The sequence below is a fragment of the Oncorhynchus nerka genome, linkage group LG2, assembly GCF_034236695.1.
Source record: "Oncorhynchus nerka isolate Pitt River linkage group LG2, Oner_Uvic_2.0, whole genome shotgun sequence".
NCBI classification, from domain to species: Eukaryota; Metazoa; Chordata; class Actinopteri; order Salmoniformes; family Salmonidae; genus Oncorhynchus; species Oncorhynchus nerka.
Genome location: NC_088397.1, coordinates 12894253 through 12911014, shown reverse-complemented (window position 1 = coordinate 12911014; position 16762 = coordinate 12894253). Strand labels below are relative to the sequence as shown.

Sequence of the window (16762 nt, the reverse complement as noted above, 5' to 3'; positions counted from 1 at the left end):
TTGACAGGGCAGGCTGGCTTGTTAGCGCTAACTGGGTGTAAACAGTAACACAGGGCGACCTGGGACAAGGTGCTGCTACATTGCACAGTGTCTCTCTGCCTGAAGCCCCCTGGCTGTAACTGGCAACAATGACAATTACACAGGCTAATTAACAGACTCCTATGGCACAGAAGCCACGCAAACCCAACGATGGCTGAGGAAAGGGAGAGAGTGTGAGAGAGAGAGTGAGAGATGGAGAGAGAGAGACGGAGAGAGTGTGAGAGATGGAGAGTGAGAGACGGAGAGAGAAGAAGAAGGAAGACGGACAGGAAATACAAGGCACCGTTGCTGTGTTTTTTCATCATTACGGTTAGCAGCTAACATTTGAGAGGAATCCCTCCATCGTTGCACGGTCTCGTGGTTCTGGGGATGGTTAATGATGATTTGTCTCAGGACAGGGGAGAGAGGGGAGCCCGGGGCTCGGATGAGACGGGGTGTATTTTGGGGGGTTGTGAGTCTCAGTACGCCCCCCTCCCACTGCAGCTCAGAGCCCCCAGTTTAAACAACTCAGCGCTCATCAACAAGGCTAATTAGCTTCTAATGGTCAAAATAGTCGGAGACTGAAAATAAACATCCCCTAAATAGAATCTCATGAAATTATACTGCTGTGATCCATTTGGACTCAAATCAAGAACACTTATTTCCATCTTAAATATTTACACTGCGATAACAATGATTTATTTTACATACTTTATATCTGGTCTCATACAAGATAAACAGCTACTTTTGTCATTATGATCATAACATGATCGACTGTTACCGTTATACTGTTGTCATGACATTTACAGTCATAGACTGGTAGTAAATGTATCGTCCATCATATCTAAGAAGTAGGAATGTAAATCACATCCCCTGAAAGTCCCTATCTGTAGACCTCCCCAATGTTGACAACGTCTATCTCTTGTATTTGACATTTACTTATTTTTCTTCTTGCTTTTCTCTTCTTTCCCTGTCTTCTTCCCAGTGCCCCGCTTGTCTTTGTCCTTGCCCGACTCTCCCTCCTCCTCGATGGCCTTGGCCGCCCGTGCCCTCTTCTTACCCAAAGGTGTCCTGCCGTACCACATCTGAAACACATTCACAGCCATCAATCCACGGTCAGAGGAAATAAAACCTGTTATACAGTGGCATTTCCTTCCTAACTGTAGGAACGCAGCACCCTCATGTGGTGATTGTTGGAGCACGACTCTCAAATGTATATATGGAGTTCATCTGATAATTCTGAATTGATATCTGATTATAATGCTGAATTCATATATGATTAAAGTACTGAATTGATATCTGATTATAATACTGAATTGATATCTGATTATAATACTGAATTGATATCTGATTATAATACTGAATTCATATATGATTAAAGTACTGAATTGATATCTGATTATAATACTGAATTCATATCGGATTAAAGTACTGAATTGATATCTGATTATAATACTGAATTCATATCGGATTAAAGTACTGAATTGATATCTGATTATGATAATAGATGTAGACCAATCAGCACAACAAAGGCAAAAACAGGTTTTAATATAATAATATACCATTTAGCAGACGCTTTTAACCATAGCCACTTACATATTACTGTTTTACATATTACTGTTTTACATGTTACTGTTTTACATGTTACTGTTTTACATGTTACTGTTTTACATATTACTGTTTTACATATTACTGTTTTACATGTGTGTGGTCCCGGGAATCAAACCCACTATCCTAAGATGCAAGCACCACCTACTGCACCACCTACTGAGATACAGAGGACCATTTTAACTGTTATAATGGCAAAATAACCCCTTCCTTCCTCCTACATAGGAGCTTTCCAATTGTCGCCTCTGATTTCTGTGGGAGTAAGGCTATCCTGAGCACTTTGGTGATAAACATATGTAAAAAAATATTTATGTAAATCAAAGGTGATTCATTGATTGATGCTACTGAACCTTAAAGGCCTCCTCCTCCTCTTTGTAGATGGGGTCCTGTCTTGCCAGTGGAGGGATGAACTCTTCAGCGGTCAGTGGTCTGGTAGTCTGCTGGGCCAGCCTGCGAGGGGTCAGCACCTGCCTCACAGCCTGCAGGATGTGGCCCTGGGTGTAGCCGTCTGTCACCTTGGCCAGGGAGCTCAGGTCCAGGCTGGGGGTGAGGCGAGCACTGCCGCCACACAGCAGCTCCCTCCACAGCACTGGAAAACACATCACAGACAGGGATAGAAAGGTTAGAGTTCAAACCAGAAGCGGGCAATGAATACAACATTTTTTTTAAAGATGTGTGTTTACTGGTGGGCCTATCATATGAATTCATTCCACCAGTATTTTTCATGTCAACTAATTTCTGGTGGCTTTAGGGAATAAAACCTCCACAGATTCTGTCTGTCCATAGCCAACAGGTTGGCCTAGATATAGACCACTCTAGACCACTATAAACCCCCATAAACCAATATAGACCACTAAAAACCACTATGGACCACTATAAACCACTATAAACCAATATGAACCACTATAAACCACTATAAACCGATATAAACCACTATCAACCAATATAGACCAGTATATACCACTATAAATCAATATAAACCACTATAGACCACTATAGACCTCTATAAACCCATATAGGCCAATGTAAACCACTATAAACTAATATAGACCAGTATATACCACTATAAACCAATATAAACCACTATAGACCACTATAGACCTCTATAAACCCATATAGGCCACTGTAAACCACTATAAACCAATATTAACCAATATAGATGACTGTAGACTACTATAAACCAATATAGACCACTATAAACCAATATAGACCAATATAAACCAACTAAAACCACTATAGATCACTATAAACAACTATAAACTACTATAAACCACTATAGACCACTATAAACCAATATAGACCACTATAAACCAATATAAACCAATATAGACCAATATAGACCACTATAAACTACTATAAACCAATATAGACCACTATAAACCAATATTAACCAATATAGACCACTGTAGACTACTATAAATCAATATAGACCACTATAAACCAATATAGACCACTATAAACCAACATAAACCACTATAGAGCACTATAAACAACTATAAACCAATATAGACCACTATAGACACTATAAACCACTATAAACCAATATAGACCACTATAAACCAACATAAACCACTATAGATCACTATAAACAACTATACACCAATATAGACCACTATAGACACTATAAACCACTATAAACCAATATAGACCACTAAAGACCACTATAAACCAATATAGACCACTATAGACTCCTATAAACCAATATAGACCACTATAGACTCCTATAAACCAATATAGACCAATATAGACCACTATAAACCAATATAGACAAATATAGACAACTATAGACCACTATAGACAACTATAAACCAATATAGACCAATATAGACCACGATAAACCACTATAAACTAATATAAACCAATATAGACCACTATAAACCAATATAGACCACTATAAACCAATATAGACCACTATAAACCAATATAGACCAATATAGACCACTATAAACCAATATAGACCACTATAAACCAATATAGACCATTATAAACCAATATAGACCACTATAAACCAATATAGACTAATATAAACCAATATAGACCAATATAGACCACTATAAACCAATATAGACCACTATAAACCAATATAGACCACTATAAACCAATATAGACCAATATAGACTACTATAAGCCAATATAGACCACTATAAACCAATATAGACCATTATAAACCAATATAGACCACTATAAACCAATAAACCAATATAGACCACTATAAACCAATATAGACCACTATAAACCAATATAAACCAATTTGTAAGTCGCTCTGGATAAGAGCGTCTGCTAAATGACTTAAATGTAAATGTAAATGTAAACCAATATAGACCAATATAGACCACTATAAACCACTATAAACTAATATAAACCGATATAGACCACTATAAATCAATATAGACCACTATAAACCACTATAAACCGATAGACCACTATAAACCACTATAAACTAATATAAACCAATATAGACCACTATAAATCAATATAGACCACTATAAACCAATATAAACCGATATAGACCACTATAAACCAATATAAACCAATATAGACCAATATAGACCACTATAAACCACTATAAACTAATATAAACCAATATAGACCACTATAAATCAATATAGACCACTATAAACCAATATAAACCGATATAGACCACTATAAACCAATATAGACCAATATAGACCACTATAAACCACTATAAACTAATATAAACCGATATAGACTACTATAGATAACCCACCCAGTCTGGAGGCATAGTCAGGTCTGGGGATGAGGATGATCTTCCTATAGACTTTACAGAAGGGCTTGAGGTCTGCGTCAAAGGGCCTCCGGGACGTCCCTACGACCAGAACACGATCCTCAGGCTTCACAGACTTCAGCACCTTTACTAGGTCCTTCTTCAGACGCTTAGGCTCCATCTAGAGAGGGAGGGAGGAGAGAGAAAGAGAGGGAGAGGAAGTGAGGAGAGGGAGATGGAGAGGGGTATGGAGATACAGAGAGAGGGAGGAGAGGGAGATGGAGAGCGGTAGGAGAGGGAGAGAGAGGGAGAACAAGGAAGAGGGGGTAGAGTTATGACCGGCCACATGAGGGCAGCATAAACTTATTTGTAAATTCAAGATCTCCCCATTTTCAACTGCTCACAGCTGTCATCTCATATAACCCATGTTACCCAACAATGGATGTGAGTTCCACTTTAGTTCATTCACAAACAATACAATAATGGAGAAGGTTACTTGACAATCTACTATGTAAACATTCTTGTCAAAACAAGTCCCTTGATTACACTGTTTGTCAATGTGTACTGTAGTGTTTTTATTTATTTCACCTTTCTTTAACCAGGTAAGCTAGTTGAGAACACCTTTCTTTAACCAGGTAGGCTAGTTGAGAACACCTTTCTTTAACCAGGTAGGCTAGTTGAGAACAAGTTCTCATTTGCAATTGCAACCTGGCCAAGATAAAGCGTAGCAATTCGACACATACAACAACACAGAGTTACACATGGAATAAACAAAACATACAGTCAATAATACAGTAGAACAAAAGAAAACAAAAAGTCTATATACAGTGAGTGCAAATTAGGTAAGATAAGGGGGTTAAGGCAATAAATAAGTAATTACGAAGTAATTATAATATAGCAATTAAACACTGGAATGGTAGATGTGCAGAAGATGAATGTGCAAGTAGAGATACTGGGGTGCAAAGGAGAAAGATAAATAAATAAATACAGTATGGGGATGAGGTAGGTAGATAGATGGGCTGTTTACAGATGGGCTAAGTACAGGTGCAGTGATCTGTAAACTGCTCTGACAGCTGGTGCTTAAAGTTAGTGAGGGAGATATGAGTCTCCAGCTTCAGAGATTTTTGCAGTTCGTTCCAGTCATTGGCAGCAGAGAACTGGAAGGAAAGACAACCAAAGGAGGAATTAGCTTTGGGGGTGACCAGTCAGATATACCTGCTGGAGCGCGTGCTACGAGTGGGTGCTGCTATGGTGACCAGTGAGATATACCTGCTGGAGCGCGTGCTATGAGTGAGTGCTGCTATGGTGACCAGTGAGATATACCTGCTGGAGCGCGTGCTGCGAGTGGGTGCTGCTATGGTGACCAGTGAGATATACCTGCTGGAGCGCGTGCTACGAGTGGGTGCTGCTATGGTGACCAGTCAGATATACCTGCTGGAGCGCATGCTACGAGTGGGTGCTGCTATGGTGACCAGTGAGATATACCTGCTGGAGCGCGTGCTACGAGTGAGTGCTGCTATGGTGACCAGTGAGATATACCTGCTGGAGCGCGTGCTACGAGTGGGTGCTGCTATGGTGACCAGTGAGATATACCTGCTGGAGCGCGTGCTGCGAGTGGGTGCTGCTATGGTGACCAGTGAGCTGAGATAAGGCGGGGCTTTACCTAGCAGAGACTTGTAGATAGCCAGTGGGTTTGGCGACGAGTATGAAGCGAGGGCCAACCAACGAGAGCGTACAGATCGCAATGGTGGGTAGTATATGGGGCTTTGGTGACAAAAAGGATGGCACTGTGATAGACGGCATCCGGTTTGTTGAGTCGAGTGTCGAGGGCTGGTATTGAGCAGTGCTAATAACTGGACTCTTTTTTACATTTAGTCTAGTCTTAGTCATTTTGGCTAAAATATCATTACGTTTTAGTCAAGTTTTTGTCGATTGAATAATGATTTAGTCTAGTTATTGTCAAAATGACAAAAACAGTGGGCCATTTTAGTCAACTAAACGCCCTTTAATTGTAGTCACATTTTAGTCACATCACATTTACATTGCCTCATTAACCTAGATGGGTGACCTCACCCATCACAACCAGCATGTCCAGAGATACAACCTCTCTCATCATCACCCAGTGCCTGGGCTTACCTCCGCTGTACCCGCACCCCACCATACCCCTGTCTGCGCATTATGCCCTGAATATATTCTACCATGCCCAGAAACCTGCTCCTCTTATCCTCTGCCCCCAACGCTCTAGGCGACCAGTTTTGATAGCCTTTAGCCGCACCCTCATACTACTCCTTCTCTGTTCCGCGGGTGATGTGGAGGTAAACCCAGGCCCTGCATGTCCCCAGGTACCCTCATTTGATGACTTCTGTGATCGAAAAAGCCTTGGTTTTATGCATGTCAACATCAGAAGCCTCCTCCCTAAGTTTGTTTTACTCACTGCTTTAGCACACTCTGCTAACCCTGATGTCCTTGCCGTGTCTGAATCCTGGCTCAGGAAGGCCACCAAAAATTCAGAGATTTCCATACCCAACTATAACATCTTCCGTCAAGATAGAACTGCCAAAGGGGCGGAGTTGCAGTCTACTGCAGAGATAGCCTGCAAAGTAATGTCATACTTTCCAGGTCCATACCCAAACAGTTCGAACTACTAATTTTGAAAATTACTCTCTCCAGAAATAAGTCTCTCACTGTTGCCGCCTGCTACCGACCACCCTCAGCTCCCAGCTGTGCCCTGGACACCATTTGTGAATTGATCGCCCCCATCTAGCTTCAGAGTTTGTTCTGTTAGGTGACCTAAACTGGGATATGCTTAACACCCCGGCAGTCCTACAATGTAAGCTAGATGCCCTCAATCTCACTCAAATCATCAAGGAACCCACCAGGTACAACCCTAACTCTGTAAACAAGGGCACCCTCATAGACGTCATCCTGACCAACTGGCCCTCCAAATACACCTCCGCTGTCTTCAACCAGGATCTCAGCGATCACTGCCTCATTGCCTGTATCCGCCACGGAGCCGCAGTCAAACGACCACCCCTCATCACTGTCAAACGCTCCCTAAAACACTTCTGTGAGCAGGCCTTTCTAATCGACCTGGCCCGGGTATCCTGGAAGGACATTGACCTCATCCCGTCAGTTGAGGATGCCTGGTCATTCTTTAAAAGTAACTTCCTCACCATTTTAGATAAGCATGCTCTGTTAAAAAAATGCAGAACCAAGAACAGATACAGCCCTTGGTTCACTCCAGACCTGACTGCCCTCGACCAGCACAAAAACATCCTGTGGCGGACTGCAATAGCATCGAATAGCCCCCGTGATATGCAATTGTTCAGGGAAGTCAGGAACCAATACACGCAGTCAGTCAGGAAAGCTAAGGCCAGCTTCTTCAGGCAGAAGTTTGCATCCTGTAGCTCCAACTCCAAAAGGTTCTGGGACACTGTGAAGTCCATGGAGAACAAGAGCACCTCCTCCCAGCTGCCCACTGCACTGAGGCTAGGTAACACGGTCTCCACCGATAAATCCATGATTATCGAAAACTTCAATAAGCACTTCAACGGCTGGCCATGCCTTCCGCCTGGCTACTCCAACCTCGGCCAACAGCTCCGCCCCCCCCCACAGCTCCTCGCCCAAGCCTCTCCAGGTTCTCCTTTACCCAAATCCAGATAGCAGATGTTCTGAAAGAGCTGCAAAACCTGGACCCGTACAAATCAGCTGGGCTTGACAATCTGGACCCTCTATTTCTGAAACTATCTGCCGCCATTGTCGCAACCCCTATTACCAGCCTGTTCGACCTCTCTTTCATATCGTCTGAGATCCCCAAGGATTGAAAGCTGCCGCAGTCATCCCCCTCTTCAAAGGGGAGACACCCTGGACCCAAACTGCTATAGACCTATATCCATCCTGCCCTGCCTATCTAAGGTCTTCGAAAGCCAAGTCAACAAACAGGTCACTGACCATCTCGAATCCCACCGTACCTTCTCCGCTGTGCAATCTGGTTTCCGAGCCGGTCACGGGTGCACCTCAGCCACACTCAAGGTACTAAACGATATCATAACCGCCATCGATAAAAGACAGTACTGTGCAGCCGTCTTCATCGACCTCGCCAAGGCTTTCGACTCTGTCAATCACCATATTCTTATCGGCAGACTCAATAGCCTCGGTTTTTCGGATGACTGCCTTGCCTGGTTCACCAATTACTTTGCAGACAGAGTTCAGTGTGTCAAATCGGAGGGCATGCTGTCCGGTCCTCTGGCAGTCTCTATGGGGGTGCCACAGGGTTCAATTCTCGGGCCGACTCTTTTCTCTGTATATATCAATGATGTTGCTCTTGCTGCGGGCGATTCCCTGATCCACCTCTACGCAGACGACACCGTTCTATATACTTTCGGCCCGTCATTGGACACTGTGCTATCTAACCTCCAAACGAGCTTCAATGCCATACAGCACTCCTTCCGTGGCCTCCAACTGCTCTTAAACGCGAGTAAAACCAAATGCATGCTTTTCAACCGATCGCTGCCTGCACCCGCATGCCCGACTAGCATCACCACCCTGGATGGTTCCGACCTTGAATATGTGGACATCTATAAGTACCTAGGTGTCTGGCTAGACTGCAAACTCTCCTTCCAGACTCACATCAAACATCTCCAATCGAAAATCAAATCAAGAGTCGGCTTTCTATTCCGCAACAAAGCCTCCTTCACTCACGCCGCCAAGCTTACCTTAGTAAAACTGACTATCCTACCGATCCTCGACTTCGGCGATGTCATCTACAAAATGGCTTCCAACACTCTACTCAGCAAACTGGATGCAGTCTATCACAGTGCCATCCGTTTTGTCACCAAAGCACCTTATACCACCCACCACTGCGACTTGTATGCTCTAGTCGGCTGGCCCTCGCTACATATTCGTCGCCAGACCCACTGGCTCCAGGTCATCTACAAGTCCATGCTAGGTAAAGCTCCGCCTTATCTCAGTTCACTGGTCACGATGGCAACACCCATCCGTAGCACGCGCTCCAGCAGGTGTATCTCACTGATCATCCCTAAAGCCAACACCTCATTTGGCCGCCTTTCGTTCCAGTACTCTGCTGCCTGTGACTGGAACGAACTGCAAAAATCGTTGAAGTTGGAAACTTTTATCTCCCTCACCAACTTCAAACATCAGCTAACCGATCGCTGCAGCTGTACATAGTCTATTGGTAAATAGCCCACCCATTTTCACCTACCTCATTCCCATACTGTTTTTATACTGTTTTTTATTTATTTACTTTTCTGCTCTTTTGCACACCAATATCTGTACCTGTACATGACCATCTGATCATTTATCACTCCAGTGTTAATCTGCAAAATTGTATTATTCGCCTACCTCCTCATGCCTTTTGCACACATTGTATATAGACTGCCCATTTTTTTCTACTGTGTTATTGACTTGTTAATTGTTTACTCCATGTGTAACTCTGTGTTGTCTGTTCACACTGCTATGCTTTATCTTGGCCAGGTCGCAGTTGCAAATGAGAACTTGTTCTCAACTAGCCTACCTGGTTAAATAAAGGTGAAATAAAAAATAAAATTAAAAAATAAATATAGTAAACACACATCACTGACTTCTATGTGACCAAACAGACACAGCCTTATCCTACCAACACATATATATAAGAATATATAACAATTATCTGGCCGTATGAATTCTTAGTTCAGACTACATAGATATTACATACAGTGCATTCGGAAAGTATTCAGACCCCTTCCCCTTTTCCACATTTTGTTACGTTACAGCCTTATTCTAAAATGGATTAAATAAATGTTTTTCCTCACCAATCTACTACACACAATACCCATAACGACAAAGTGAACATAAAACAGAAATGCCTTATATTTATAAGTATTCAGACCCTTTGCTATGAGACTCAAAATTGAGCTCAGGTGCATCCTGTTTCCATTGATCATCCTTCAGATGTTTCTACAACTTGATTGGAGTCCACCTGTGGTAAATGAAATTGATTGGACATGATTTATAAAGACACACACCTGTCTATATAATGTCCCACAGCTGACAGTGCATGTCAGAGCAAAAACCAAGCCATGAGGTTGAAGGAATTGTCCGTAGAGCTACGATACAGGATTGTGTCAAGGCACAGATCTGTGGAAGGGTACCAAAAAATGTCTGCAGCATTGAAGGTCCCCAAGAACATCATTCTTAAATGGAAGAAGTTTGGAACCACCAAGACTCTTCCTAGACTCATCCCCAAACTGAGCAATCGAGGGAGAAGGGCCTTGGTCAGGGAGGTGACCAAGAACCCGATTGTCACTCTGACAAAGCTCCAGAGTTCCTCTATGGTGATGGGAGAACCTTCCAGAAGGACAACCATCTCTGCAGCACTCCACCAATCAGGCCTTTATGGTAGAGTGGCCAGACGGAAGCCACTCCTCAGTAAAAGACACATGACAGCCTGCTTGGAGTTTGTCAAAAGGCACCTAAATGACTCTCAGACCATGAGAAACAAGATTCTCAGGTCTGATGAAACCAAGATTGAACTCTTTGGCCTGAATGCCAAGCATCACGTCTGGAGGAAACCAGGCACCATCCCTACAGTGAAGCATGGTGGTGACAGCATCATGCTGTGGGGATTGTTTTTCAGTGGCAGGGACTGGGAGACTAGTGAGGATCGAGGGAAAGATCAACGGAGCAAAGTACAGAGAGATCCTTGATGACACCTGCTCCAGAACACTCAGGACCTCAGACTGGGGTGAAGGTTCATCTTCCAACAGGACAACAACCCTAAGCACACAGCCAAGAAAACGCAGGAGTGGCTTTGGGACAAGTCTATGAATGTCCTTGAGTGGCCCAGCCAGAGCCCGGACTTGAGCCCGATCTAACATCTCTGAAGAGACCAGAAAATAGCTGTACAGTGACACTCCCCATCCAACCTGACAGAGCTTGAGAGGATCAGCAGAGAAGAATGGGAGAAACTCCCCAAATACAGGTGTGCCAAGCTTGTAGCGTCACACCCAAGAAGACTCAAAGCTGTAATCACTGCCAAAGGTGCTTCAACAAAGTACTGAGTAAAGGGTCTGAATAGTTATTTAAATGTCATATTTCAGTGTTTTATCTTTAATAAATTAGCAAAATGTCTAAAAAAACGTTTTTGCTTTGTCATTATGGGGTATTGTGTGTAGATTGATGAGGAAAAACATATTTTAGAATAAGGCTGTAACGTAACAAAATGTGGTTAAAGTTTCGGGGTCTGAATACTTTCTGAATGCACTGTACACATCAAACAGGCACACACAAGCGTAGAGAGAGAGACAGAGAGAGAGAGAGACATAGACAGAGAGAGACAGAGAGACAAAGAGAGTCTGAGAGAGCGAGAGACAGGGAGAGAGACAGAGAGAGAGACAGAGAGAGAGACAGAGAGCGAGACAGAGAGAGACAGAGAGAGAGACAGAGAGAGAGAGAGAGAGAGAGAGAGAGAGACAGAGAGAGACAGAGAGAGACAGAGAGAGACAGAGAGAGACAGAGAGAGACAGAGAGCGAGACAGAGAGAGAGACAGAGAGAGAGACAGAGAGAGAGACAGAGAGAGAGACAGAGAGAGAGACAGAGAGAGAGACAGAGAGACAGAGAGAGAGACAGAGAGAGAGACAGAGAGAGAGACAGAGAGAGAGACAGAGAGAGAGACAGAGAGAGAGACAGAGAGAGAGACAGAGAGAGAGACAGAGAGAGAGAGAGACAGAGAGAGAGACAGAGAGAGAGACAGAGAGCGAGACAGAGAGCGAGACAGAGAGAGAGACAGAGAGAGACAGAGAGAGACAGAGACAGAGAGAGAGCGATACAGATACAGAGAGAGAGAGATGTAAAGTATTGGTAAAGTAGTGTTGCACCTCCGTCACTCTGAGGTGTCATTGTTATCATCGTTCCACAGACACACTCAGGTTCAGAAGTAGTACAGTACGAGGGCTAATGACTCTGAATGGGAGCTAATGACTGTTTCACCCAGTGATGTAGCCGATCCACTTAACCTCGAGTCCCAATCGAGTCCGCAAGTAGCCTAGTTGTAGAACGGCCCGCCACGACAGAAAGACAACAAGTCGGAGACAGAACCTGGCTATGAAATGCAGTGGGGAAAGTGTGAGTGTTGAGCGAGACTACAAATTCAAAAGCGTTTCTATACTCAAGAGAGAGAAAAACATAGCTAGACTGTTGTTTTACTATTAAACTTAATGCTGCTTTGTTTTTATTTTGTAAAGCATCTTGTGTTTGTTAACCAGGCAAAGGGTGGTATCTAACTAGAAGGCTGGTGGTGACTGGTTGGCTACGAGGAAGCAACAGAGTCGCCTGCGCAATGTGTTTGATCGGAGGCGGAGCCGGAGTGGAGCCTGTCTGCCCAGACTCATGAACAGAACTGGACTGGGCATCTGTTCTGCTAATATTAACAGTACGTATCACTGAAAAGCTCTCAATCTGTCTAAAAACTCTTGTTCAGTCCAACAGATTTTAGTCACAGAGATAATTTAGTCTCTTCTTTTTTGTTTAGTTACTGTTTTTTCTGGGTCTATTTAGTCAGTTATAGTCTCGTTAATTGCCACTGAAAAATATATGTTTGCCAAATATTTGATTCACTATTTTTGTTGACGAGATGAACAGTGGTATTGAGATATGCTGCTGTTGTGTAGAGAACATACCTCTTTCTCCAGCTTCGGGACTTTCTTATAAAAGGTTTTCTCTGCATCTCCGATCCATATTACAGAGGGCTGCAGCTGGCGAGCCACCTGCCACAGCAGAACAACACAAAGAAACACACCTCTTTATTTCACACATCAAGGCCAATGTTCAAACAACTCTCTCCCATCCGGGAAGATTAGTAACCTCAACAAAACAAACAGTCTAACCAGCGGAAACATCAGTCTAACACAAACACACAAACAAAATAACACCCACACGCACAAGTCGTACATTAACTGGACTATCAGTAACATCTCCTAACCCTAACCCTAACCATAACCCTAACCATAACCCTAAACCTAACCCTAACCATAACCCTAAACCTAACCCTAGCCCAAACCATAACCCTAACCCTGGCCCTAACCATAACCCTTATCCCAAAAAGGTGGACTCTACCAGGGAGAAGAAGAATTCCTGGTGCAGAACTGTGACAGAGGAGCTGGCCAAGATGAACATCTCGTATCACGAGGCACAACACGTGGCCAAGGACAGAGAGTGCTGGAAGGAGCTCATTGTTGCCTTATATCCCATAGGGGAGGAGAGCTAGTAAGTCTGTAGTTAATGACACCACAGGCTTATGGAGAAACAGTATTGTGAACTTGCAGTGTTTCCATGGCTGGCATTGACAAAAACAACTTGGGGTGAGGGAGGCAGCCACACCCAAATGTTACAAGCCTTTTAGAAACCAACACTGTCTCAGCAAGCAGGAAGTGCTGTCAGGACACGCTCCTGATCCCAGAATGCACTTAGAGAGGGTGCCGACCAATGAGGTGCTGACAGGCGAGATTCAGAACAATGTCGCTAGTGGCTATGGGCTCCTGACTTGTTTGCCTCTCAAGACAGCTGCATAGAGAGGTGTCCAAGCAAGACAAATATCTCTCTCCCCCCGCCCCCTCTCTCTCTCCCCCCGCCCATCTCTCTCCCCCGCCCCATCTCTCTCCCCCGCCCCATCTCTCTCCCTCCATGTCTCTCTCTTCTCTCATGTCCCTCATCCCCCCTCCATGTCTCAGATGAGTCAGTGGTGCAGAATGTCACAGGGGAACCGTGAACAGTAACTGTGTTAACCGATAGACAACTATGTTGATCTGATAAACATCAAGCTGACAGAGCAACACATAGAAACATCAAGCTGACAGAGCAACACATAGAAACATCAAGCTGACAGAGCAACACATAGAAACATCAAGCTGACAGAGCAACACATAGAAACATCAAGCTGACAGAGCAACACATAGAAACATCAAGCTGACAGAGCAACACATATAAACATCAAGCTGACAGCAACACATAGAAACATCAGCTGACAGAGCAACACATAGAAACATCACGCTGACAGAGCAACACATAGAAACATCAAGCTGACAGAGCAACACATAGAAACATCAAGCTGACAGAGCAACACATAGAAACATCAAGCTGACAGAGCAACACATAGAAACATCAAGCTGACAGAGCAACACATAGAAACATCAAGCTGACAGAGCAACACATAGAAACATCAAGCTGACAGAGCAACACATAGAAACATCAAGCTGACAGAGCAACACATAGAAACATCAAGCTGACAGAGCAACACATAGAAACATCAAGCTGACAGAGCAACACATAGAAACATCAAGCTGACAGAGCAACACATAGAAACATCAAGCTGACAGAGCAACACATAGAAACATCAAGCTGACAGAGCAACACATAGAAACATCAAGCTGACAGAGCAACACATAGAAACATCAAGCTGACAGAGCAACACATAGAAACATCAAGCTGACAGAGCAACACATAGAAACATCAAGCTGACAGAGCAACACATAGAAACATCAAGCTGCAACACATAGAAACATCAAGCTGACAGAGCAACACATAGAAACATCAAGCTGACAGAGCAACACATAGAAACATCAAGCTGACAGAGCAACACATAGAAACATCAAGCTGACAGAGCAACACATAGAAACATCAAGCTGACAGAGCAACACATAGAAACATCAAGCTGACAGAGCAACACATAGAAACATCAAGCTGACAGAGCAACACATAGAAACATCAAGCTGACAGAGCAACACATAGAAACATCAAGCTGACAGAGCAACACATAGAAACATCAAGCTGACAGAGCAACACATAGAAACATCAAGCTGACAGAGCAACACATAGAAACATCAAGCTGACAGAGCAACACATAGAAACATCAAGCTGACAGAGCACCACATAGAAACATCACGCTGACAGAGCAACACATAGAAACATCACGCTGACAGAGCAACATCAAGCTGACAGAGAAACATCAAGCTGACAGAGAAACACATAGAAACATCAAGCTGACAGAGCAACACATAGAAACATCAAGCTGACAGAGCAACACAGAAACATCAAGCTGACAGAGCAACACATAGAAACATCAAGCTGACAGAGCAACACATAGAAACATCAAGCTGACAGAGCAACACATAGAAACATCAAGCTGACAGAGCAACACATAGAAACATCAAGCTGACAGAGCAACACATAGAAACATCAAGCTGATAGAGCAACACATAGCAACATCAAGCTGACAGAGCAACACATAGCAACATCAAGCTGACAGAGCAACACATAGCAACATCAAGCTGACAGAGAAACACATAGCAACATCAAGCTGACAGAGAAACACAGCAACATCAAGCTGACAGAGAAACACATAGAAACATCAAGCTGACAGAGCAACACATAGAAACATCAAGCTGACAGAGCACCACATAGAAACATCACGCTGACAGAGCAACACATAGAAACATCACGCTGACAGAGCAACATCAAGCTGACAGAGAAACATCAAGCTGACAGAGAAACACATAGAAACATCAAGCTGACAGAGCAACACATAGAAACATCAAGCTGACAGAGCAACACATAGAAACATCAAGCTGACAGAGCAACACATAGCAACATCAAGCTGACAGAGCAACACATAGAAACATCAAGCTGACAGAGCAACACATAGAAACATCAAGCTGACAGAGCAACACAGAAACATCAAGCTGACAGAGCAACACATAGCAACATCAAGCTGACAGAGCAACACATAGAAACATCAAGCTGACAGAGCAACACACATAGAGCAACACATAGCAACATCAAGCTGACAGAGAAACACATAGCAACATCAAGCTGACAGAGCAACACATAGAAACATCAAGCTGACAGAGCAACACATAGAAACATCATGACAGAACAAGAAACATCAAGCTGACAGAGCAACACATAGCAACATCAAGCTGACAGAGCAACACATAGCAACATCAAGCTGACAGAGCAACACATAGAAACATCAAGCTGACAGAGCAACACATAGAAACATCAAGCTGACAGAGCAACACATAGCAACATCAAGCTGACAGAGCAACATCAAGCTGACAGAGCAACATCAAGCTGACAGAGCAACACATAGAAACATCAAGCTGACAGAGCAACACATAGAAACATCAAGCTGACAGAGCAACACATAGAAACATCAAGCTGACAGAGCAACACATAGAAACATCAAGCTGACAGAGCAACACATAGCAACATCAAGCTGACAGAGCAACACATAGCAACATCAAGCTGACAGAGCAACACATAGAGCAGCTCATAGTGCAGCTTATTCCTGACTTCACCAGCAGGCATTTCATTCACAACACTGATACCTAATCATGTACACTGCCAAAGTGTTTTTG

At 43.4% G+C, this 16762-nt stretch overlaps 1 protein-coding gene across 1 annotated transcript in view; it reads right to left on the bottom strand.

The window, feature by feature from the left end:
* Nucleotides 1-687: 687 nt before the first annotated feature.
* The window catches only part of iqca1 (IQ motif containing with AAA domain 1), a 69724-nt gene continuing 53649 nt past the window's right edge, over nt 688-16762 (bottom strand). The window contains 4 exon segments of the mRNA XM_065020603.1: nt 688-1103; nt 1977-2215; nt 4355-4532; nt 13028-13114. Of these exon segments, the coding sequence (XP_064876675.1) occupies nt 954-1103; nt 1977-2215; nt 4355-4532; nt 13028-13114 (654 nt within the window). The 3' untranslated portion in view covers nt 688-953.